Here is a 26,382-nt window from a genome sequence, read left to right as displayed (position 1 = left end):
GAAAAAACCAGTTACTCAAATACCCGCGACTCAGTGAGTCGACACTCGCGAGCTCGCAAGGTCATAACTCATAACCCCAATTCACCGCCATATAATTCTCAATAAATCACCCACAAAACCCTCTTAATTGTCAATTAAAAGGGGAATTACATACACCCAGAAAGAGAAATTTCTCCAATTTCCAGGATTATCTGCTACAAATCAAGGTACTTTTGCAGTTTTGTTAAACTTTTTAATTTTTCTGTTTATTTCCCTTTTAATCGTCATTTTTCTTATATCATTTGCAACTTTTAACCTTAATTTTTCTGTTTATATTAATTGGGTTGATGCGCATTTTAGTCCTTTTATTTTACCCTTTCTATGTTGATTTGTATTATTTATTTTTATTTTTTTTGATGATGGGTATTCTATTGTTCTTGTTAATTGCCATAAGTTTGTAATATTCATCAAATTTTTTTGTTTTGGCTTAATGGGTATATATATTTGTGTAAATTTTTGGTTATTACTTTGATTTTTTTTTTTTTTTTTAATTTCCCATTATTTTTATGCATGGTTTGAGTGAACTTTACATTGTTGATTAAGGTGAAAACTTTAATTAGGTAAGGTAATGGTATGCATCCAGTGTTTCTCTTCTTAAGCAGATTATTTTGAGGACATGGTTGATGGGTTTTGGGGGTAAAGACTAAAGAGTGGGATGGGTTGAAAATTGTGAATATGCAACTATTGTGCTAATTGTTATTGTTTGTTATTTATGATTCAAGACAATTTCGGGGTCTGGAACTCTGGGTTATATGATGTCATATGCTTGGCCGATGTTTGATGTGGATTGTTATTCTTGTGTAGGATAAATGGAGAGTATATTAGATACTATTGATGAAGAGCTGAGCTTTGGAGATGGTGAAGATGTGGAGATGGTGGATATTGAAGAAGGAGAAGTTGTGGATGGGCATGTTTCAGGGGAAACTAGTGACAAAAATGATATTGAAGTGAAGGTGATTTCACAGAGTGAAAATCTTCAACCAGCGAAGAATACAGGCAAGAGAAGGAAGAAGAAAAAGAAGAATAAGAAGAAGAATTTCGTACCCCAATCAGATGTCGTTAACATTGACAGGTTTCGTTTTTTCCCCTGGCCTGTATTTTATTTAGTGTATAGCTTCCTTGCCCTTTAACTTATTTCAAATCATTTTATTGGCTAATGTTTCTTGCTTTGATTAGGATCCTTTTTTCATGCCCTCAAATTGTATTAATTATATTGTTAGCTGCATTGTCAATTTGGTATTTCGCTTGTCATTTGTGAATTAGGTTTATATGAGAAATGCAATGGTATGAACCCAAACTAGTTTTTGATGCATCATCAAGCTTCTATTTGGGTTTCATTTCCATTATTATACTTTTTGGCTCCACTAAGCTCTATGAAAACATTGTGGGCCTTTGTTATGACTCCATCATTGTGATTTCATCTTAATGTAGCAACCCAAACTGTGTCAATGGATGTTATTCATGCTACTTCTTCAGCAAATTAAGATTTGTATTTGCATAGGCATGTCACTTCCAATTCATATCTGTTTTTCGGATGATTGCATTTTTATCTTTGAGAAAAGATGCTTTTATCTGACAAAATTTTAAATGTTAATTTTCATGTATTGTCTACAGGTTTGTTGTGGATGTCTGTAAGAGGTTAAGAGAGCGAAAGTCATATCTGGTGTATACTGCAATTGGTGTTCTGGGAATAGCTGCTGTTAGGGATCTTGTTAATGAGGTAATCCTGACATTAAATCTTCTTATATAAGTTTCAGATATCTTTGTTGTTACTTGTTAGTGCTAATGGGGTCGTCTTTCTACCTTGTATATACTCCTTATAACTGAATTTACAATGAAAAGCTGTATGGTCTGTATCCACATTTGACTGCTCTTCTTTGATTGCATACACTTGCCTGTTGATACATTATGTATTTTGATGCTATATGGTTGTTGTTTCCCGATCACTTTTTCACTTGGGGTTGATCTGAACAACACTTATTGACTGCTGTTGACCATGTGTTAACAACCACAGTTTATTATGGCTATTGTCATTGGATGTGTGACTGTCTCTGATGCTTTTGCTGACAGATTTGCTTCTCTTTTAGTCTTAAGTGCCACTGCTTGTTCATCTCATTTGTTATTATTTTCACCTCCCTTCATAGCTGTTACTTAAGGTATATGAACAGACAATCTGAGTGAGTTTGCCTCTTACACTACCAGTCCAGAGTGGCTCTAATAAGCTGTTATATCTGTGTCACTCGCTCAGTAACTCAGGATTCAGGACCCCTGCCCTATAGTTTACTTTGTCAGAAATTTAATGAGTTGCTTGACTTGCTTCTTGATTAGTCTACCTCGTTTTGTTTATATTATAGGGAGAATTTACCTTAATTTGAACATGGCCTGGCAGACCTAATCTTACTTCAATTAAAAAGGTGAGACAAATTAGGATTTTTCCAGACAACCCTGAGACGTATGGATTCAAAAGTATTTTTCTAAGTTTCTGATGCTTTATGTTGTTTTCCGACCTTTGCAGATACCTTAAGTGGAAGCTTATTACTTCTTTCAGTTGTTCAGATATCTGTGCTGAGATATCCTCTGGGTGATTGACTTTGCGCTTTGCTACTAATGTAGGTCTATCGTCTATATTACAAACTGATGAGCCTTTCACAGAACTTGAAATTATGCTTCTTACATACAAGAACTTAAATGAAAACTTGTTGAGGTTTAATCTATTCTCTGTAGATTTGATACTAGATATGTTGACTAACTCATTCACCTAATTTATACTCAACTTGGGGACTCTTAGGAGTGTGCAATTTTTTGAGTTGGAGCAGGATTATTAGAACCACCTCCCCTGGAAATGTGAACTCTCTCATTTTCCATTTTCAATTCTTGATCTGTCTTCTCTCTTTGGCAAAAATAAAAAAAAAATAAATAAAAAAAAAAATAAAAAAAAAAATAAAAATAATCATGAAGGAATTCTGTTCTCTTTTTAATTCATTTTTAATTTAATCATTTGGCTTCAAAAAAATATCTTGAAGAGCTTCTATGTGATGCAGATAAGTATATAATTTGTCTATGTCATGCATTAGTCTGATGGTTAGTTGTTTGCAATCTATGTTGTATAGTTGATTCGTAATATATTTCACCGGTTTCATCTTAACATTTTGTTTGCTTCCCATTTATATATATAATCTTTTCTTCCTCGATCCCTATTTTATATTAAGTGATTTAGTTATTGTGCATTATGTTTGTCTTGTTTAGTTTACTATATTTATTATTTTTTTTTCTTTTTTGAAAAACTTCATTATTCATATCATAGAGATTAACCTTACTATGAGTCTATGATGCTATTTTCTTCCCCTTAAAAACTGCTACGTAATTTTCTGCATCAATTTTTTTTTTTCCTTTCTGTCTGTAGCTTGGCCATATTATGTTCCTTTTCCCTCGCTAAAATAAAATATTGTCCATATTCTCAATAGCATGTGCGAATTGCAGGTAGAAGCTGTCCAAGTTTGTGGAGGTCAGAAGACTGTTCTAGGCGATCGATATAGGTCTGGTGGAGGGGTATTATGGAATATACTTAAGGCACGAGATCCCAATGCCTATAAGGAGATAATGAAGAAAGGAAGGGACTTTGAGGTATTTTTTGGCCGTCCTTTATTAATACTTTCCTGTTCTGCCATTTGAAGTTTTCATTCCTACAGCAAATATAGTGTGTCGAAGTGGACTGCCAGGTTAAGAAGTGTGATATGTTTTCATACATATCATAGGGGCATTTGGAGATTAAAATTAGAGAATCTTTGGTTAGTGGGCCTGTGATATGTCAATATTTGCAAATCACAGTTAAAATCTTGAAGTTTCTTTGTCCTGAATGCTCGAAGTAAATCTGCCCCTTTTCTATGTTGGTACATCATACATGCTGAGTTGACCACTTGACCCCCTTACTTGGATAGTGAATTCATCGAAGTGTAGATGGATTCTTGTTGAATAAAGGAAATTTAACATTTGTTCTTACATTGACGTAAGCATAATAATTCTCCTGCACTGTGTAAATATCAAAATCGGAAATATCTCATAATCAAGCAAGCCAAACTATATAATCATCTGGTAAATTTGGGGAAACAATGGTACAATATCCTATCTTGCTTGTCATTGTCTCATCTAGTAAGTCACTGTTTCTGGTACCTTCTGATAGTCATTGCCAATGGAAATGGTTCTTCTGGATTTCGCTTTTGTTTTTGTTTAAAATTATTTGATTGATTTTGTTAGCTAACTTGGTTCATAGAGTACTTTACATGAATATTTTTTAGGGTGTTAGATATGCTAGCTATTTTGTAATTCTGATTTATAGTTTCAGCTACATGATATCTTTAATTCTTATGTTATTATTATTATATATTTCTATCTTTTCTTTTATGCTAAGCTTACCAACTTTCTGCACCATAGCTTATTGGACTTTAAGACTTTCTTTTGAAGTTTACAGTCTTTACACCTAGTTCATAGCCTTCTTTAGATGTGCAACATTTGGGTTTCTTGAAACAAGTATGGTCTTTTAGGTAGGTCAAGGTCTCAAGGATGTATTCTACTCCTTGTAGTAGCTCATGGAGAATAATCATGTAGGAGGTTAGTATTAGGAGCTGTCAAGCTCCAAACAACCATGAAGTTGGTGGTTCAATTATCACGTAGGTTGGGGAATTGTTGGGCTTGGGCACTTACACCTTAATTTGGACCCAATTACCACGTCTCTTTTGCAGTCTCATGTTCTTTTGATCTCATGTCATACTTTTAACAGATTACTGATTTTCTAGATATAAAAATTGCTGTATCCAGGTTAGTGATATTGTACAGTAGGAAGTTTTGGGGAATAAGAATAGGCACAAAAAGGAGTTGTGAGTCTCGTTGTTTGTTGAAACTCTACTATCTACGGAAGTAAAAACAGAAAAATAACAATTTGTGTTACAACATTACAATCTATTCAGATTCTAAAGCCACTTCTTGTGTAAGAAAGTTCAGGGTTTATGCAAACTCTTTAAGTTATCTAATTATGACATGTCCTCTCCTGTCCTTGTTATTATCAAGTCCCTTTATATGTATATGTTTCTTGTCTCATACATCTTGTGCTTAATGTTTTGTAGAAACAATTTAGGCGACCGAGTGTCCAACCACCTAGTGCTTCAGATGCAATGACCAGTAAGCCAGTGGCTAGCACTTCAGACAATGACTGTGAGATAGAAACCCCAGTGCAGGAACAGTTACCACAGCCCAGTGCTGGAGAGAAACGTGTGCCTGTACATGAAAGGATTAGGGTGCCTGTCTCGTATGATGATCTGCCTGTAGAGGAGCCAGCAAATGACCAATCATCTTGAAACAACGTGGGCATCTGCCTGTAGAGGGGCCAGCAAATGACCAATCATTTTGAAACATCGTGGACATGTTTTTGGCTAGCAATGGAGAGTTGAGATCTTTTTGTGGTCTTCTTTCTTCAAACTTCAATTCAAAGAGAGGATATGAGATCAAGTTTTGATAACCAATTGTTATATTTATATTTTTTCCCTCTTTAATGGTCAATGACTTGTTTTGATGCAATTATTGTCCACATTATTCTTAATTCAGGGTATTTCGCCCATTCTGTTAATAACTTTATATTTATACCCTTTTAATTATAAGTTTCATGTTCCTAAGAAAACAGACTTTCAGATCAACAAACTTATCAGTTTTACAGTAACCATGGTAAAATATCTCCTGTGGGATTATCAGATTGAAGAACATATTTGACCTGTTAGCTTATAGAACATACCCTTCCCGAAACTGATTCAAATTGACTTGCTACCTAAACTTGACAAAATTTGAACGATTAGCTCATATCAAACAGGATCACAGATTGTCTTTTCGTAAAATGAAAATTATGTACTGTGTTATGTAGTACAAACAATCGTACAAGTGTGCAACTGTGCAAGTAGCTCATCAAAAGGTAGACATAAAAGACCTAAAAGTTCAATAAACAAATACATCTGTTTTATTCATAATCTATACACAAGCAGGTACGCGTTCATTTTCCTATAGCGGCTAAAAGAACAGGCAGATGGCCGTGCAGTCATCAGGCCTTGCTGATGGAAAGTTGTGTGACCATGCTGCACGAGCTCTATATGTAACTGCTTCTGCGGCTGCCTCTTTGTTTTCTGCTGACCATACAACTGAGACAACTTCCTCATTGCTTAGCACATCCCACACCTGAATATTGCAGATTGAAAATAAGGCTATTAGAAACTGGGAATTTATTGACAGAAAAATGAGAAATATTGACCCCTGAAATGAACACTTTCGGCAGTTAGAAACTTACCCCATCGCTAGCCAGCACAAGGAAATGATCTTCTGAATTTAATCGGTGATGAGAAACCTCAGGAATGGCAATTAACCCGTAAGACTTCATATTGAAGTCTCCAAAAGCTCGAGACATAGCAAGGCCTGGGATGTTCTCTTCGGGTTGCCATATTCGTGGGATGTGTGTTTCATCCTCTAGAGCAAACACCCGACCTTTAGATTGTTTAATCCGATCAGCTTCAGCTGCATGACAAATACTGAGAAGGTAAACGGAGAAATTTTGTGTTTGATCTTAGAGCATGAAAGACTTTATACTAACTAGTTTGCAAGAACTCAAAAGTATTGACAGAGATACGTATAAACAGGATTCTTCACCAGGTACATCAGGCTTCAGATCCACTGTTAACTGAGTAGCTTGGACACCAAATTCAGTTATTGTTCCCAACACAGCACGGGAATCTCCAAGATTAGCAATAACAAGATCTGCACCCTACTAACATTACCGGCCTTGTTAGTTAATCTTCCATTATTCGGATGGTTCAGTAACTAGAGAGGATCCTACATCGTTGTTGTTGTTCATACCTGTTTGATGACAACCACAGCAGTAGCTCCGCTGTGAGTAGAGTCCACATCCTCGGACTGCCTGAGCAGCTCATCCATTGCTTCGAAAGAACTAACAACACAAGCCTCATCCCATTCCAAAGATGATCTTTGGTTTAATAGTAATGCAGGTAGCTGGTTTCTTACAAACATGCTCACTTTATGTCCATATATTCCATGCCCGTCGAAAAGGGCACATAATACCCCATCCTCTGTACTTCTATACCCCTTTCATAGACAATTGTGTACCAAAGTAAGCAAAAAACACAATCCCTTGACTAACACATTACATATTATAAGGTAATACTTTGTACAATGTGTGTTCATCAACTTATTATCTTATTGATTTAGTTATTGTTGTATCATGTTCTTTCATTTTCTTCCATCAAAATGTATTATTAGTCATAATTTCAATAATGAAATTAAAACATGCACAAAAACAAGCTCTAGCAATTATATATGCACGAGATTTTAATGGTCAAAGATGTGCATTGAATAGAAAGTGCAATTCAAATCAAACCTCGCGGAGAATAGCAGCATCTTGATTTAGACCTTTGGCTCCTCGTCGAGAGTGCACAGAACCAACCTTAAGGCTTCTTTCAACAATGTGCAAGCAATTTTCATGAAAGCCATCTTCATGCACTTGAATATTTGAAGATACACAAGATATGCAATTTCCCATTTCTTAATTAGATTCTAGATTCTATTTCATTTTACTTTAAATGAGGTATTTCTTTTTTGTCTTTTTCCTTTGAATGAGGTATCTATTATGCTTGTACAATTTAACTTTGATTTTTCTTTATATAATAAGCTCCCCTAAAGTCTAAAATACTGTTGCCGACTTACGTACCAAAGGCTTGTAAAATATTAAACTTAATGCAATAAGTTTAATTAATAATATTGTTAATTAGCTAGAAGTATTATTTTAGATCACCTTTAGAATCTTCTGAGAGGGCATGTGTAAGTCATTGAATTGTACATCTATTGGATTCACATGTGCATCTCTAAATTTAAATAAGTTTAGAAAAAAAACATCAGAAAAAAGAATGAACCTCCAACTTTAATGAAATTGTGAAATTTGGTTATTCATAGAGAATTAATCCAATAATCTTTATATCGAGTTTAGTGATTATGTAAATTTATCATGTATGACAATTGTTTGGCCATCGGTCATTCCAAGTATAAGTGGATGATGAGGCTTGATCGAACTTATAATCTCAAAGTCACAATGCGAGCTCTTAATTTTCACCAATCTTGCTTGTTATTGATGATCAACTATTATATTAGTTAGGTGTATCCGTGTATAAGTTGTGTATTGATATGTAAGCATGAGACCATTCACTATTTCAAAACTTTGAGTTGGCAAATCAACTCTCAAATGGTTAAATAACACTAGTTCGTATATTGCAACTTGACTTCGCGTGTGAGATTACATCATATGATAGTTAGATTCAGCTGTACAATTTAACAAATTAAAAAAATTAATACTCTTAAACTCTTTTTAAAGCAAAATAACGCAACTGTTCTTTCCATATTGTCTTTGAGCATTACCAATCCTTAGGTTAATGTATATTGCAACATATTAGATAACTCTTTAACCTTGTATGTAGTTCTATATTCATGAACTGAATAAAAATAATTTTGATTAATATTTTCCATAACCATGGTATATATTTCTTCACCATTCTCAAGTAATTAACGTAAATAAATGTCATTCTTTTTTTGTAGACCTAAATCTAACCCCAATTAAAACAAATAAACTAGACCTTTTTTTTTTCTTTCTAAACCATGTTTTATTAGAAATAAAAGTACTATTTCACTTAAGATAAATAGATTATATATATAAATAGATAAATGACATTTTTTTTTAAAAGTTTATAATTTGTTAAATGACAAACTTTTAAACAAATCGAATGTATATCCGTTATAAAGTTGTAAAAGTGATTCTAAATTTGATAAAAGTGACCCCGATGTACAGTAAATTATTGTACATCAGATGTATACTAAAGTTACGTACTCTTGTTAAATTTGACTCTATCTATCATCTAATTTTTGTTATGTATAGACGTTCTTGCATGTTTCACATATAGCACATACAATTGTATAGTATTTCATCATCACATTTTATTTTAACTTTATTAATATATTTATTTATGTGTTGCATGCAATAAAATATAAAATTAACCCTACTTTAATTTACTTTTGTTAATTTTGTATCGTGTAAAGAGATATAAATGATCAAAGAAGCTTGTAATCGAAAAAGAACAAATCTAGATTAACAACCTTAACGGAAAATGCAAAGAACCAACCTTGCACCTTCTTTGAATGAGCCCCGAATTTAATTTTCAATCATAAATTGTATTTCAATGTATGAAAATATATTCGTATAAAAGATACTGCAAAATCTATTAATTTTATTTTAATTTAATTTGACTGAGGTATCTCTTATACTTGAATGCTAAGTAAATTTGAAAGTTAGCAACAAACCAAGCTCCTTTTGCTGAGAGAATTTAACCTTTAGATTCTTTTGAAAGGGCATATAGGGTCATTGTACATGTATGGGATTCACTTCTCTTACTAATTTAAAATTGAGCGATTATATAATTGACTTTGGTTTTAATTAATTTATTATTTGGGAATATTGAATATTCTTTATACGAATATATTTGTCGTATTGCTATTCACATTGTCTATTGAAATTACTAATTTTTGGAATGGATTGGAGTATCTTATAAATAGTTTGAATGAGGAATGGATCGGAACAAATGAGGTACCAAACTCCGTGCTTTAATTTGAGGATTATTTTCTGCCAAATTTATTTAGTTCCATAAGGTGTTTTTTAACTACCAATTGACATAAAATTAGACACAGGTACTACGTCTACGTTTATGTGACCAAACCACTGGATTTTTGGTTGCAGATTCTGTTAATCCTTCCTTTCTAGGTTACAGATTTTCTTTTTTTTATTTTTTTTCTTTCTTTCAAAAAATGGTTGCAGATTTCCACAGTTACAACCTTTAATGACATTAATAATGTACTTTTAGGTCCTTGATGTTTACAGAGTTAGAATTTAAGGAGGTTCCGTCTTAAAATCATATGACAATATAGATAGTATAACTCTTCTTTAATAAATGTGGACTCTCACATATGGTGTTTGAGAAAACTATGCTTCAAACACTTAAATATCTCTTAAACATAATTACCCTTATATACGCAATACAGGTGCATCACAAAGAAAGTGATGAAATTTATATACACTGAACAGAATACATCCCTCAATCATTCCATTTTCAGAGCAAACATTATGACCCAGCAATCAGCCTTTGCAGCTTCAGAAATCGGATATGGGGTACGACCACATGAGCTTTAATCATCACCATGGAAACAGATAGTAAAGCTCAAGTTGTTGGAAGCAACAAACAGTCTTCTCTCTCCTGCAAGAACAAGCAGACAGCAGTGCAGTCGTCGACTTTTGCTGAAGGAAATTTGCGCTTCCATGCAGCGAGAGCTTCGTCTATAACTGCTTTTGCAGCTGCCTCCTTGTTCTTTACTGATCTCACAATTGACACAACTTCCTCGTTGCTAAGAACATCCCAAACCTGTATTTCAGACAAACGCCAAAATAAGAAACTATATCCACATAAGACAATCACAGCTACGGGTCCATCATTTTCACGAGTCTTCAATTACTAGATGGATGAACAGGTTTCGTGCAAGATATATAACAATACTAATGATTGACATTGAAAAAATTGACCCTATGATGGTAAGAACACATTAAGCATTAAGAACCAGTGGTGAACTATCACACAAAAGACCAAGGAATAAAACTTATAATGATATTCTGGTTCATCAGAAGCAAAACTCAGCAAGCTTACCCCATCACAAGCCAGCACAAGAAATTGGTCTTCAGAGGTTACACGGCGATGAGTGATCTCAGGTGTAACAATGATCCCATAACTCTTCATATCAAAGTTTCCAAAAGCACGGGTCATGGCAAGACCTGGGACATCCTCATTAGGCAACCACACACGTTGGATGTGGGGCTGGCTCTCATGTGCAAACACCCTACCATTAGCTTTTTTAATCCGTTCAACTTCACTGGGTACATCAGGCTTATGGTCTTTTGTCAATTGAGTAGCTTGGATTCCATTTTCAGTTAATGTTCCAAGGACAGCCCGAGAATCACCAAGATTAGCGATAATAAGATCTTCACCCTGTTGACAACATATGGTTAGAATCAACACACAAATAATTCATTTTCCCTTCTTAAGATAACATGTTTCAAAATCATGACAGTTGAGTTGATTTCTTACCTGTTTGACAGCAATCACAGCAGTACTTCCACTAAAAGAACAATCCACGGTCTCAATCAGATTTATCTCCTTGTCCATAGTTTTAAAGGAACTAACAAGAGCCTCATTCCAATCCATAAATTTCCTTTGGTTCAGTAGCAATGATGGCAGCTGGTTCCTTACTACTCTGCTCACTATGTGCCCGTTGCCTCCATGCCCATCAAAAACGGCACAGAATGCCCCATCCTCCATTCCATATCCCTGAATAAAACAAATAAACACCAAAAGTAAGCACAAATGAACCAAGAAAGGCCATGATATTATATTATCAGATATTTTAGCAATTAGAGGGATAATTTTCTACACCAAACAACATCAATATAATTAGTATCAAAGCCAAACCTGGTAAAGAACAGCAGAATCTTGGTTTAGACCTTTGGCTCCTTGCTGAGAGTGCACAGAACCAACTTTATGTTTTCCACTGCCAATTGCAGATTGAATATGCAATGAATTTTCAAGGCACCCATACTCGTGTATTTGAATATTTGAAGTTACACAGGACGTGCAGTTTCCCATTTCTTAGGTACTGGTATCTTGAATGTCAACTGACTAGAATATTCAATCACTTGGAAGGAATACTTTTCAGTTTTCACAAATTAAGGAACCTCTAAGGCAGTATATATAATTACAGAAGGACGAATACGCGTACGGCAAGAGAGATAGTAAGGAGTTGAAAACTACAACTTGATTCAATTATATCAATTATTTAATTGTAATTTATTATTTGAGACTACCCATAGATCCGTCTTAAAGGACATCTGAGGTGTACATTATCATATGATAGCAATGTGAGAGAGGTCACAAAGTCAGGCTTTGGTTTAACTTTGAAGTTATTTTACTAATAGAGAAATGGTCACCCAGGGAACCTTAACTATAGGTAAAATGAAAAGAAATTATGTGTAATTTATATATTACATGAAAGATTCTAGTATGAGACGATCTCATGACTCAAGGCATAAAATATCACCCGTTTCTCCATAGAAGCCACCTTTGTATTGTATAAAAAGTCACCTTTATCTTACCATATAACAACATAATAGATGGCTAAAGATTTAATCAGTTACTCTACATGTAACCTGTAACAATTAAGGAACCAAACACAAAGTTGACCTGATAAACCATGCATTTGTTTTCCTTAAAAAAGAAACAGCCAATAATAAAAAATAAATAATTATTCCTAAGACGTCTGTGACTGAAATTCATTTGGCATATTCTTGAAGGGAGAGCAAGGAATCTTACAAGGATGGCACACATTTGAATCTGTAAAACTATTACTAAAAATAAGATTCACAAAAAAACTGGAAGCAAATGATAGATTAAATCATATTCTTGACAGCAAAATAATGGAAGACATCTTCATATTGAATTGTAATTTAGCAGGTGTCACAGAAGAAATAAAGAAGGGAACGCCGTGACTCAAACTTGACGTGTCGGATGAAGAAAGGCAGTAGGAATTTATTTTTTAGTAATAACTTAATATTAAAGAAACCAATAACAGATTCTAAGGATTTGGACTAGCCTTCAAATTCCTCACATAATTTGCACTTTAAATATTCATATACTACCAGTTGACTTTGAATAATTCATTCCGAAAATTGAAAAGTCTTTTTCCTAAATTCTTAGATTGGTTATACAGTATGACTTGTCATAGCCTCATAGGCCATGGTAAATTGGAGAATTTAAGGTAGAAGAAAAATCCAATAATGTCATATAAAATCATAATCAAGAAATAATTGTGACAAAACCCTCAATCACGTGGAGGACAAATACATAGGAAGGTAAATAACTTGTAGTTCATAGATTAAAAGAGCTATGACCTAGGAGCCAGTAATAGCTAAAACAAAACATGAAACTTCTAGCATGTAAAATAGCTGTAACTTAAGAGCAGTAAAATATTAGGAGAGTTAATGGGCTTTAGCAACAGAAGACTTCCTAAATCCATTATCAAGTTGCTAATCTGGAACACAGTAAAGGATTTGTATCATAAAATTGGATTCAGAAACACCCTATGTGTCTTTGAGTCTATATAATTGTCGAGGAAGTATTCAGATATATCATCGTCATAACCCCCTCTTTATATTTTCATTGTTTCACAAAATTGTCCGTAAACTCACCTCCCAAAATTAACAAGAATGTCCCAAACCCACATGCTTCAACCCCAGACCTATGGTTTTATGAGGTTTATCACCCCTTGTGTCCCCTTACCTCCAACACACACACACACACACACATTATAAAAAAGAAATATAATAATAACAGCCAATTGATCTGGCTATTGGGTAATCATATAAGTAAACGGAACTACACAAATTGTATTAGATTATGAATATTCATTAAGAAAACAATCTTTAGCTTCACGTGAAGAGACAGCCCCAGTGGTAAGTTGGTAACAATTTTAGTATCTTCTAAAAGACTAATACCATTAAACAAAATATTGCCAGTCACTTTCACAATTATCTCAGCCACAAAACGACAACATAAGCAATCAATTGCAAGTAGTAATATAAAGGAAGAAAAAATGGTCACCAAATTAATATGTGGTGATTAATAGAAGCTGAAAGAATAGAAAAAGGGACAAAGTCTAAGGGATGAACAAACAGATCAGCAACTCAAAGAGAGGTGAATATTATTATATGCTGAAAACCAAATTAGTCAAATGAATGGAAATGAATCCCTTTTTTTATTAAAAGAATAATTTCTCTGGCCGACTTTGGTATATTCTGGCCAATAATATTCAATTACAAAGTACACGATCAGCAAAAGTACTTATCACATATAGAAAGACAAAACAACAAAAGTAGGGCTGTGTTTGGCATCATGACATGTCATGGCATTCTAGCCAACTTAAATCTCATACTTCGTAGTCGATTGAAGTTTTCAATGAGCAACTGTAATAGTTTCAAGTTAGCAAGCACATGGTAAGGTTCTCTTGAATTATGATGTCATATTTAGAATCACAAGCATACACCTGGATTTGGGAGGGTGGATTAGGTTGACATTGACTTGCATAAGAATAATGGCTCAATTGATAGGCTCCATGTAATCTTGTTCCTTTGTTCTTATCAGCTCAATTGGTAGGCTCCAGATAAGCACGCTTCTTCTTATCTACTTATGCTTATAGCCCATCTAAATTCCTAAGCCAACCACCTCCAAGATTAACAAATATTTATATACATAGCTATAAAGAAATGCCTATTTGAAAAATGAATTATTTCAGCCTTTTAGAGGGACATGCCCGAAACATGCATACAAATATGAAAGTAGTGGTTGAAGAATCTTGCTTTATTCCATATATACGTAGTATTATACTTCGTATATCTATAGGTAATAGGTTGCAAGTGGGTTGTAGTCTAAGTTCTATTCCAAGTACCATAAGTACTCATCAATTTCAATGATTGCACCTCTTCGAGTGTTGTGAGAATTTGAGTCATGATATGAGCCAGTTGATTTACATATCACAGCTAACTTTGGGACATTCCTTACCAAAAGGCTACAGGAAAAATTAGTATTTCGCACACAAAATTGAAGATATAGACTAATGGGCACAATGCCATGAGAAGCCATAAACGACACCAAGTTAACAACCTCACCTTCTAATACTAGCATTCTAGAAGAAACTATGAAGTAAGAAGCATGACTACTTTTATGTCTCATGTAATCATGTTAATAGCAATATAGGTGGTACAAACGCCAGATAAGAAACGAACTCTCAACCTCATACTAAGGAGACGATATTCCTAAACACCGGAACATTCGTTGCTTATGTATCACACATATAAAGATATAGGTGAAGCAACAAAGGCAACAAATGAAGTAGTGCCATTTAAAAACCTTTTACAGCCAGTCTTTTAAAAAATTGGATCAAGAAACAGCTTCCAAGCAAGAACCAAAGGCAATTGCCATAATTAAGTCCAGTACATCACACGAGTCGTATCACATGCTTTAATTATATGGTAATGGCCCATAACAAAATTTTTAATCTTGAACATCACCCAAGCCCACATGCTTAGAGACAAAATCACATTGTTAATTAAGCATAACAAAGAAATATAGAACTATAGAAGTCTACCATAAACAAACTAATACAAGTACAAAAATTGTATCCTATTCAAACATCAAGAATTATTTAATCAAAAAATGATCTTGTTAACTCCTTTGGCATTAGACAAGTTACAACCAAAAAACAATCGGAATTAAGCAAAAGCAATCCAGCAGATTAATCTCATAAGCAACATCATCAAAATCACAAACAAACCACTATTGAAATTCGAAACGAGAATTCGAATTGAATTAACTATACATAAGCATTCATTACCAGGCAATGTCTATGATCTTCTGCTGCAACAACAGCAACCATCTCAATCAGAGATAATAATTATAAACAAATTGACCTCCAATTAATCAAATTCCATAATGCTGCACCATCTTCGTCAATCCAGTTTTTGAAACAATTTCTGCACAAAAATTTAAAAATCATTAGTACCAAGTAATATTAGCTCTGGAAATCTTTAATTAAATTCAGACCCAACGATTTAACATCAAAATCAAGCTGATTAATTGGTAATTGATTCAATTTTTGGCTGAATTCTAGGGTTTAATTTGACAAATGTAAGTGTGGTACAGACGATTATGACTATTATTATGGCGCCAAAATCTGAACTCACCGAATTGCTTCAAATTGAGATGAGATGACAAATTTTTTGCTCAATTCCACGCCTTTCGAATTGGAAGATCAAATTTTTAGGGTTTATCCATCCATGACTCTTCGCCTTCCCCATTATTGGAGGCTTTCTGTTGTTCAAATTCAATTAAATATTTAAAATCCCTTGTTTTGTAAAAAAAAAAAAAAAAATTAAAAAAAAAATTGATAAAATATACTTGGAAAGTCAGTAAATTTACAATAGTACGTTTGCATAGATGTTGGGTATTTGTTTTACTTTAATACACTATATACTCTTTTTTTTTTATAGGTAAGGAGAATACGTCCTATTGAATTCTCTTAGCTTATAGAGTTACAAATACATTTAAATACATAGTATAGAGATAATTATAGTTATCCCCGAGTTACAAATACATTTAAATACATAGTATAGAGATAATTATAGTTTAGATAACGTAATACTAAATAGTATTAAAGTTTAAAGTAAGATTTTAATATGTCTTTTGGAAATATGTCTACGTCCGAGGCTCCGAGCAAAAGAAATTTGAAAGGCAATAGTTATAGCATAGTCATCAACTAAGGTTAGCTACAGTTGCACAAAATGATCTAAGATATAAAGTTTGATTAACAAAATCTCTAATGTACACTAATCATCTTTATGCACAAAGCATTATATATTGATTTTGGTTTATAGCTATATAAACCTTTGATTGTTAAACTCATTTCTTATATAGATGTATATCGGGGTGCATGTCCCAATAATAATAGAGGTTCTAACTTTCTAATGAATATTGTTGTATGTAGTACATAATATTTTTCCATTTGTTAAAGCCTTAAAGCTAAGTTAGAATATTCATGAGGTTTGAATGTTGAAAATGAGGGGTTAAATGTGACAATTAATTCTTCTTTTTTCCCCTCTGATCTTTATAATGAGTTTGGAAAAATACTTCCTACACTCCTAGGTGTACCAAGGTACATGTAGAAATCGTCACATAAAAAACCATAGATTATATGCAAAATTCAAAGTGAAGAAATTAAGCCGATCACTACATTAATGCTCATATCACATAATCACATATGTATAAAATGTATACAACATAAAATGTCAAAATAAAAAAATAAAAAATAAAGATAGCAAGGAAGTTCTAGTATGTCATCCATCACAAATTGCTATACTTTCCCACAAAACTTTACAATTCATTTGCACAATGCACATTCACAGTACAAACCCATTTGACAGAAGAGAACAGATGATCTGAGGCAAGATCTATCCAATCTGATCCGAGGCGAAATTTAAGTAGAGGGAGCATATAAGAAGCCTTGAATATCTCTAAAATTTTCCCTCATTCAAAGAAACCTTCCACAATTCAAATCACCAATAAGCGAAAAATCGGTCCATTGAGTCCTCAATTTCGAGCCTAAATCACCTATTCGATCTTATCAGCAGGGTTTACTGATGTCCACAAATTATGTTACAAATCATTGATCTTAAGTAAAATGTTCCTCCAGTCAAGTAACCAAGTGAAGTAGCAAGATACCATAAATTTTTTTAACAATGATTAGAAAAAGAGAACCTCATTTTTCAAAATTTGGTTTGTGCACACTGTGTTCTAGTCCTTTTTCTGTAAGAAGTAGCAAACAGCAGTGCAATCGTCGCACCTGTTATACGCAATCTTGGTCTTCCATGCTGCAACAGCCGCATCTACAACTGCTTTTGCAGCCATTTCCTCATTCTCTACGCTGCATACTATTGATGTTACCTCCTCATTGCTAAGCACATCCCATATACCATCAGTAGCAAGCAAGATAAAGACGTCATCAGAAGTTATCTGATGATAAGTTATAACTGGTGTACTGATTATGCCATAGTTTTTCATAACAAAGTCTCCAAAGCAACGAGACATAGCAATCCCTGGAGTGTAAACTCGAGGCAACCATGCTCGGGGAGCACCCGGTTCATCCTTTAAGGCGAACACCCTACCGTTGGAGCTTCTAATTCTATCAGCTTCATCTGCATAACATATCAATACACATAAATACAACCATACTGAAGAAAAAAACAGGGCCTTATTTTCTGTTAGAAAAGAACCAAAGACTTGTAAACATAATTTTGCTTAATTAATTACCAGGTGTGCCAGGCTTTAAATCAATGGTTAATTGAACAGTTGTAATTCCAACTTCTGATTTTGTTCCTAGAATAGCCCTTGAATCTCCAAGGTTTGCAATCAGAAGATCATCACCCTACACAAAACTTCATGTCAGAAACAGAAAATAATACAAAGTATAATCACGCTCCAATTCTAAATAATACGTCATATTTCTATTTCAAATCATCGTTATAAAAAATAATATAGGTCCCTTTTGGACATGTAAAAAATTTTGTTGTGACAGATAGACATATGATATGTTAACTCGATTCCTTAAAAACGTGACTCATACACACGTGTCATGTGGCCTATTTCTTAGGAACAGAGGGACAACTTTACTCAGTAGATGAATGCTTTTTGAAAAAATTAGTCTTACACTCTTATTTACTGAGAGTATAGCATACCTGTTTGAGAGCTACAACAGCAGTACTACCACTGAAAGAAAAGTCCACTTTTTTCACCATTTTTATCTGTTCATCTATCTCCGGGAATGCATTCATGTATGCCTCCTCCCACTCTAGGAGTTCATTGTTCGGCGATGAGCCACTGAAGTTACTTGAATGGCTTTCGGAGTAGTTCTCATTCACCTCTGCAACTGCATTCTTTTTGTCAAGTAATAGCAAAGGCAAGCGACGACTGATGATCTTGCTTGCTAGATGGCCGTTCTTCCCATGACCATCAAATACTCCACAAAGTACACCATCTTCTGATCCATAGCCCTTTAAAACAGAAAAGATATTGATTATTACTTGGCTAGGGGAGATTTTGTAAACTAATACAAGTGTGCTTGTGTATAATATAGTATTGTAAGTAAAGTATTGTCCTTGTCAAAGTTGTTGATAGAGTGAAGGTAGACCTGGTCATTGGGCGCGTTGGGTTATGGACCTTATGGTTGGTGTGGCCGTATGGGTCAATATTAGGTTGAGTCATGAGTGAGTCACCATATACGGGTTAAAAATGCTTGGGTCAAAGATTGTCACAAGTGAATATGTAAATTATAGAGAAATCATTTTAGCCTTAAAAGCCTTAAAATTTGACCACTTATACAAAATGGTTGAGATATCATTTTAGTCTTACATCAACTCTTATTAATAATATTAAAATTCTTTCAGTTTATTAAAACTCTTTATAATATAATATATATAAATCTTTTGAATTCAACCCCCTAAACTCTTAACAGATAGGTACTCATAATGAAATAATTTTGTAAACATCAAGTTATTAAAGTGAGAGTTAATCAAATGTCTGGGTTCCCAATTAAAATTATCTAGTACTTTGTCGATTTTTTTTTTCCATGTCATAAATAAAAATTGGTCCATGTACATATTTTTTGATAATTTAAATGGAAGGGACTAATAAAGAAATAAAGAGCAAATATGTTTAATCAAAAGTTAATAAAGAGCAAATATATGGGCTGATATAGATTTGGACCATGTATATTGGGTGGGCCTTTTAACATGCTTGCACATGCGCACGAGGCACAAGCCGCAAGACTAGTACGCCCAGCTTATAATATTCTTGAGACCAACTGAGTCATATGCGTCATCCCACCCATAATCAACACTTTCTGGGAATAAAAAATGAACTTTTAATTATTTTTAGTACTATAGATTTTAATTTAGGTTACAATTAAATAAAATAGTATAGGTTTTAGGTAAGATATAAATTAAATTTGGTAAGATATGAGAACTTATTCAACCAAACATTTGAAATGATGATTAGTTGCCTAATCAATGGTTTGATCTCTAGAATTTTTGTTAGGTACACAAAAAAAGGGATTACTACATACTTTAGGCTATGAGTCTATGACCAAGATAACCTCAAACTACTTTGTATCAATTGTATGATATTTCAAAAAAAAAACAAAAAAATGTATGTAATTATGAATTAAAATTCTTAGCCTTTAATAGCATGAGTCTTTTGTAACTAAAATAATGTTTTTTTTTTTTTGTTTTTTTTTTTTTTTTTTTTTTTTTGTGTGAAGACGTGTATGTTGGTATATAATTGTACTTAGATGATACTTCTTATAGCTCAATATAAACGAATGTTAGTAGAGTCAATGAAGACTTAATATCACTATGCGACTATTAATTCTATAATTACTATTGTGTTTTTAAAATTTGGAATATTAGATTTCCGCAATTCTAAACTCCATACACCATCAACTATTCACAAAATACAAAACCTTAAAGCAAAATTCTCTTAATAAAAATAAATGTCAATTTACTCAAAAGTATTTTAACTAATCACTCAAAGCAAAATAAAAATATCAATTAGCTCAAAAGCATTCTAAATTAATCATTCAAAGCATTCAAATTTTTTAAAATTTTTTTATTAAGTATTTAGAGAGTCATAAAGACGGGTTCTATCTATCTATCTATCTATCTATCTATATATATCCCCTATCTTAAAGCATTCCAAATACTTTACTATAATTTTCATGATCTCCTATAACTAGAAGGGAAGCTTTGACACTTGAGCTATCCCTCTATCTCAAAACATTCTAAGTAAATCAACTCAATTACTACGTATAATTTTCTATTATACACCCGAATGTACCTAATTTAAAATTACATTCGGGTATGCCATGAACTCCCTTTTATTCTACAGACATATATATAATGGAAAGCAAAAAGAAATGATCTTCAATCTCATAATGTACGTAAATTGACCAAATTAAATGCCTGTAAACTAGTAATACCTGACATAGAACAGCACAATCTTGATTAACAGGCTTACACCCACGTTGAGAATGAATAGAAAATCCAGATTTGATCTGTTGATCATTATTTTTCATACCATCTTGATCATAAATCACACTTCCAAGACCATCAGGAATAACCGAAATCGGAGCCGATGCACTCACCCCCATTAAATTAACAAATTATGTGAAACTACGATAGTATATAGTATAATATAATCTACCTTATTATTCTTTATATCTACACAAAATGTGAAATAATGTTATGAACTACAAAAAGTCTTGCAATTTCGAAAAGTTCATTAAAATGTAGATTATATAACATGAAAAAAAAAAAAAAAAAAAAAGTACCTAACTAATGAAAAAAAAAAGGTCGTTTATTTAAACTAGTCAAGTTGGCTTTTTATTTGTTTTTCATTACTTTTATATTTGTTGATAAATGATGATGACCCCTAAAAAATATTAAAAATTTAAATGAGGTGTGTCCATGTAGGAATGATTTGTCTTATTAATTACAATAATATTATGTAGTTGTTGGACTTGTTGCTTTGTTGTAATTATCCGTTCTTGGATTTATAATAGGAAAAGGTCTTACTTAGCTAGGTATTACAATGAATTTTGGTTTTGGATAAACACAAAGCTAGATAAACATACTCTAAAGCTGTCTTATCACATCAGTTTTTTTTTTTTTTTTTTTTTTTTTTTTTTTTTTTTTTTTTTTTTTTAAAAAAATAAATTGTTTTTAATTATATTTATCAAAAAAACAATTTTATTAGTTATACCCGTACAAAAAATTAATTCTTTAGGGTAACGATAATCTAGTCTTAGTTTGATCTAATCTAATTTTAATACAAAGTAAAATTTAGTATTAGGTTCCCCAAATAATTAGTGAACATAGCCTAATCAACGTCATAATATAGTTTATTGAATAAGATCATATATTATACACAAATAAAATTTTTAAATTTGATTTAATTTCGTCTTGGTTTTATTTTATTTGCCTCAAATCCAAAAAGACTCAAAACAATAGCAAAATGAAACAAGTGCACAAAATACTATGAAGGGGAGTAGAAGTAGTTGAATAAATAAAGGTTGCAACTTGCAAATACTCAAAAGTTCATGATTATTAAATTTATTAACAACTAGGGTATCCTATAAGCGCGAAAGAGTTAGCTCTTGCATAGAACTTGTATTAGCGCGTAGTTACACCTTTGGTTTGGGTGGTAGACCAGCTAGTTTTAATACCTACTATTTGGTTTATGTGTCTATATAGTGATTTTGTAAAAGTATAAAAAAAGCCACCAAAATCTTTAATGACAACTATTTTTTAAAACCCTGAAAAGTTTGACAGTGTTATTTCAAAATTATTATTAAATAATATTTAATTGATTTGCACCCCTTCATATCTTAAGCTAGTTTAGAACTCTTAATTAATTTGCATGATTCAATAATACTTAACGTATTTTTCTTCAAACAAATTTTTTTTTGAGCTTGGTCATATGGAGTAATAATATGTGAAATGTTCGTTGTATCTATAAACTTAATAATGTAAGTTCAATGTTCTACGACCATCTAATATCTACATCTATATTTTATACTAAAGCAATAACCACTTAGTTATATTTTTCCTCTTAAATTCTCTCCATATTGAATACATTTTTTTTTATCATCGATGTCCCTCGATTTTAGAATTTTAAAGTTATTTATACCTCTTAATAACATCTGCTCAAATATCATTATTTAATATGAATGTCATTTAAATTCTACGTTGTTTATGTGCGTGCCATCAAATAATGTACAATTGAAAAGCTAATAAACATTAAAAATATTTGTAATTAAAGGACAACAAAATTGTAAATAAGAAGAGAAACCACGAAAGAGTAAAAATAAATCATCTCGTGGTAATAAACAAAGTCTTCGTACATACAATTTTTTTCCTTTATAAATAATAATAACATATGAAGTACAAAACATTATAATTATTTTATTTTATTTTTTAAAAAAAGGCATTAAAGTTTTTGTTAAAAAAAACTTTGTATTAATTGATGGTATGTTTAATGAGGAAAAAAAAAACCAATTAAATATATTAATGAGAGTAAACATATTAATGAGGGTAAAAAAAGTAGATATACATTTTTGTACACAATTTTTTACATATTTTTGAGGGTATAGTTGGTAACACACTATTTTTAAGAGTTCTTTCTAATTTTTATAAGGTAGGATACAAGGTAGGGAAATAACAATTCATATAATTGTCTCATTTTGTTTTGTTTGAAGGTAAAATGTCTCTGTCAATTTGTCATCAATTTTATCCACTTGGTCTCTTTGTTCAACACATTAATGCATTATAAGTTGAATTACAAGTTGCATATATACAAAACCGGGAGAGCCACTAAAAGTGCTTATTAAACACATTAAATATAAATGTTAAATGTGTTGAAGACATAATAAAGTACTTCGTAATATAAATTTATAATGGTTTTTAAGCTATCATGTAGGTAAAGCTAGATAATTTACTGACTCGGAAATAATAGGAAGTTGAATAGAAACAAGAATAAGAAAGCAAATTTTATATTCTAGCAGCATTATGAATAACAATTACAGGACAAAATAACAGATGCTGCTTACAAAACAATTTTGAAAGAATTCCTAAACAAATAAATATCAGTTCTCTCCCAATTTCTTCCTTCAGTAAAAGAAAGAAACTAAAAAAGGTTACTTGCTCTGAAATGAGGCTGTACATAACCTTTTGCCATGGCATAATGGCCTCTAAATTCGCGGCGTACATGTCCAAAGCTCGAGCTTGTATAGTTTTATGCACTATCCTGCAGAGTAAGCTCATGCTTCACAGCACGGATCCTCGAGTTCCAACAGATTGAATCATGACTCCGTTATCATGCTTACATTGAGCCATATGTAATAACCAACAACATACATAACCCAAGTTTAAACTAGTATATAATTGAAAATTAGATTAAACTTGATCACATTTGTGAAGTCTCCCAAGAAGAAATGAAAAAAAAAAGGCAGCAATTAAGTATTGGTGTCATCTGACATATACATTTATACTTGTTCACAAGACCTTCACAACCCATTTGCACAATGCACATTAACAGTCCATTTTGATAAGAGGAGATTAGAGGCAGAATTCAAGAAGTAGATAACTCAAATCCCTCTAAAAAAATAGACTAAATGTCTCTCATTTCAAGCAAAATCCTTCCATTCCGAGCCAAAATCTTCCAAGCTTGCTTGTTCAGCCATGACTAACAAGCGAAAAATCACTCCTTTGAGTCCAATCGATCCCTCCATTTCGAGCCCAAATCACCTTATCTAGTCAGTAGGTGTACTGATCTTCACACATTTACTGTCAGTAGCCTAAAGTATAAGGTTTCTTCACCTTAAGTAAAGTGGCCGGTTAGGCGGCTATTAACCTTTGTTATGATGATAGTTTAAATGAATTGAACCTCATCTTTCAAGAGGTAGGTGAGCTTGTACCAGATCTGTTCTTTTTCTGTAGAAAGTAACAAACAGCAGTGCAATCGTCACGCTTGTCATGTGGAATCTTCCTCTTCCATGCAGCAACAGCAGCATCTACAACTGCTTTTGCTGCCATCTTTTCATCCTCTGCGCCGCATACAGCTGATGTCACTTCATCAATGCTAAGGACATCCCATACCTGTAATTCAAACAGGTTTCGCTTCAGATCAGTCTCGTCTTTAACAACCCATATCTTGCAAGAAAACAAAACAATTGATTAAATCACTCCAATGTAGGAAGATAATTAAAAGGACTCAGAGCTTACTCCATCAGTAGCAAGTAAGATAAAGAAGTCATCCGAAGTAATGTGGTGATGAGTGAATACTGGAGTACAGATTATGCCATAATGCTTCATAACTAAGTCTCCAAAGGAGCGAGACATGGCCATCCCTGGACTTTGAGAATGAGGCATCCACGCTCGCTGTAGACTTGGTTCATCCCTCAATGCAAACACCCTGCCTTTGTATCTCCTTATTCTATTGGCTTCCTCTGCATAATTACAGTAAAAACGTAACTACATTGATTCAGAAGCAAATAATAGGCCTTAAAAGAACCCGAAAATGATAACATATCTGCTTATATACCAGTAGTGCCGGGCTTTAAATCAGTGGTTAATTGAACAGATGTTACACCATTTTCACCTCTAGTTCCTAGGATAGCCCTCGAATCCCCAAGGTTAGCAACAAGAAGATCATCACCCTGCTCATCAAAATTCTTCTACTGTCAAAATCCATGCTAAATAACATAAAATCAAATTTACATAAATGTTCTGTCTGACTTTAACAGACCTGTTTCAGAGCTACTACAGCAGTACTTCCACTGAAAGAATAATCGAATTTTTTGACTGACTTAAGCACTTCATCCATTGCATCAAAGGCATTGATACACGCCTCCTTCCATTTAAGGACTTCCAAGTTTGGTGATGAATCACTGCTGTTACTTGATTGGGTTTCTAAGTTATTCACATTAGCCTCTGACGACGACACTGCATTATTCTTTTGATCTAGCAGTAGCAATGGCAACCGGTATTTGATAGCCTTGCTCGCATGATGACCGGTTTTTCCATGACCATCAAATACTCCACAAAATACACCATCTCTTGATCCATAACCCTTTAAAAAGAAATGAAGACAGATAATCATGGTATAATCATACTAATACTAATCTTTTCTATAATTCGCCTTCTAATTATACAAATGCTCAATCAATAGATCATTTTTACCCTGTTCTGTAATAACATATCAGCCAATACTCAATTTGGGATCATCCTGAATTAATTCTACCAACTGCTCGAACTAATTATTAGATGTCTAACAGTTTTTTTCATCGCAAACTAATATGCATCATAGTACTTGTAACATACAAATATGCAAGATAATAAGCCAATCTCAAGACACAAGATCTGTAGAACCCATTAACACGAATCGTGCCTTAACATCAAAATCCCAGAGATTGAACAAGAGTTCCTCCCCAAAAGAAACAACAAACATAACAAGTTGACCAAAAAACAGGTAGAAATTTACCTGACAAAGAACAGCACTGTCTTGATTAACTCCTTTACCACCTTGTTGCGTATGAACTGATCCAAATTTGATCTGTTGATTACGTTTCATACTATTTTGATCATAAACAACACTTCCTAGCCCTTCAGGAAGTACTGGAGATGATGAAGTACCTCCCATTTTACAAAAATCTTCTGAAATTCTTAGTTTTTTGTGGTTCCTGCATAAACTTTATGCTGTTATAGTCTTAGCATTATTTTATATGTTTCCCTGGAATTAAGTAAGATTATATAAGAGATCTAGAAGGTACTTATGAGTACCAAAAACTGAAAAGGGTCGGTCCAAATTTCTGTTAATTATCAGTTAAATTGGCTCATTCTTTCTAATTTAATTTTTCTGATGGACTGCAACAATTAATGGTCCCTTAATATGCAAGTTGAGGTGTAGACATGTATAATATATATGCCCTTTTATTAGTTAATTACTATTACATTAATTTGTATTATCCCTTTCTACGCTCAAATAGTATAGAAAA

At 32.9% G+C, this 26,382-nt stretch overlaps 5 protein-coding genes across 6 annotated transcripts; 1 reads left to right on the top strand and 4 right to left on the bottom strand.

Moving 5' to 3' along the window:
* Nucleotides 1-5,667, top strand: LOC145642082 (uncharacterized). The gene is made up of 5 exons (XM_081693168.1): nucleotides 1-206; nucleotides 844-1,111; nucleotides 1,654-1,759; nucleotides 3,520-3,663; nucleotides 5,160-5,667. The coding sequence occupies exons 2-5, from the start codon at nucleotides 849-851 to the stop codon at nucleotides 5,388-5,390; spliced, it is 744 nt and encodes a 247-aa protein (XP_081549294.1). The 5' UTR covers nucleotides 1-206; nucleotides 844-848; the 3' UTR covers nucleotides 5,391-5,667.
* A 219-nt stretch (nucleotides 5,668-5,886) lies between these two features.
* Nucleotides 5,887-7,682, bottom strand: LOC145642081 (putative protein phosphatase 2C 72). Its single transcript, XM_081693167.1, has 5 exons — nucleotides 7,466-7,682; nucleotides 6,928-7,173; nucleotides 6,721-6,835; nucleotides 6,365-6,588; nucleotides 5,887-6,255 (listed from the first exon to the last, which is right to left on the bottom strand). Exons 1-5 carry the CDS (start codon nucleotides 7,625-7,627, stop codon nucleotides 6,091-6,093), a joined length of 912 nt encoding a protein of 303 aa, XP_081549293.1. The 5' UTR covers nucleotides 7,628-7,682; the 3' UTR covers nucleotides 5,887-6,090.
* Nucleotides 7,683-10,042: 2,360 nt separating this feature from the next.
* Nucleotides 10,043-16,123, bottom strand: LOC145642079 (putative protein phosphatase 2C 72). Of its 2 annotated transcripts, XM_081693166.1 has the most exons (6): nucleotides 15,965-16,123; nucleotides 15,616-15,754; nucleotides 11,643-11,721; nucleotides 11,262-11,501; nucleotides 10,824-11,162; nucleotides 10,043-10,544 (listed from the first exon to the last, which is right to left on the bottom strand). In XM_081693166.1, exons 4-6 carry the CDS (start codon nucleotides 11,490-11,492, stop codon nucleotides 10,344-10,346), a joined length of 771 nt encoding a protein of 256 aa, XP_081549292.1. In that variant the 5' UTR covers nucleotides 11,493-11,501; nucleotides 11,643-11,721; nucleotides 15,616-15,754; nucleotides 15,965-16,123; the 3' UTR covers nucleotides 10,043-10,343. The 2 variants fall into 2 exon arrangements, with proteins under 2 accessions (XP_081549292.1, XP_081549291.1); XM_081693165.1 differs by having other exon boundaries at nucleotides 11,643-15,754.
* An 863-nt stretch (nucleotides 16,124-16,986) lies between these two features.
* On the bottom strand, nucleotides 16,987-21,257 carry LOC145556372 (putative protein phosphatase 2C 12). The gene is made up of 4 exons (XM_081618024.1): nucleotides 20,809-21,257; nucleotides 18,512-18,826; nucleotides 18,087-18,201; nucleotides 16,987-17,971 (listed from the first exon to the last, which is right to left on the bottom strand). The coding sequence occupies exons 1-4, from the start codon at nucleotides 20,977-20,979 to the stop codon at nucleotides 17,571-17,573; spliced, it is 1,002 nt and encodes a 333-aa protein (XP_081474150.1). The 5' UTR covers nucleotides 20,980-21,257; the 3' UTR covers nucleotides 16,987-17,570.
* Nucleotides 21,258-23,351: 2,094 nt separating this feature from the next.
* LOC145556371 (putative protein phosphatase 2C 72) lies at nucleotides 23,352-26,168 on the bottom strand. The gene is made up of 5 exons (XM_081618023.1): nucleotides 25,869-26,168; nucleotides 25,134-25,457; nucleotides 24,930-25,044; nucleotides 24,611-24,834; nucleotides 23,352-24,484 (listed from the first exon to the last, which is right to left on the bottom strand). Exons 1-5 carry the CDS (start codon nucleotides 26,025-26,027, stop codon nucleotides 24,281-24,283), a joined length of 1,026 nt encoding a protein of 341 aa, XP_081474149.1. The 5' UTR covers nucleotides 26,028-26,168; the 3' UTR covers nucleotides 23,352-24,280.
* Between the last annotated feature and the right edge of the window lie 214 nt (nucleotides 26,169-26,382).

Source organism: Chenopodium album, chromosome 8, assembly GCF_948465745.1.
Source record: "Chenopodium album chromosome 8, dcCheAlbu1.1, whole genome shotgun sequence".
Classification (NCBI taxonomy): Eukaryota; Viridiplantae; Streptophyta; class Magnoliopsida; order Caryophyllales; family Amaranthaceae; genus Chenopodium; species Chenopodium album.
This window is presented reverse-complemented; position numbering and strand designations above follow the sequence as displayed.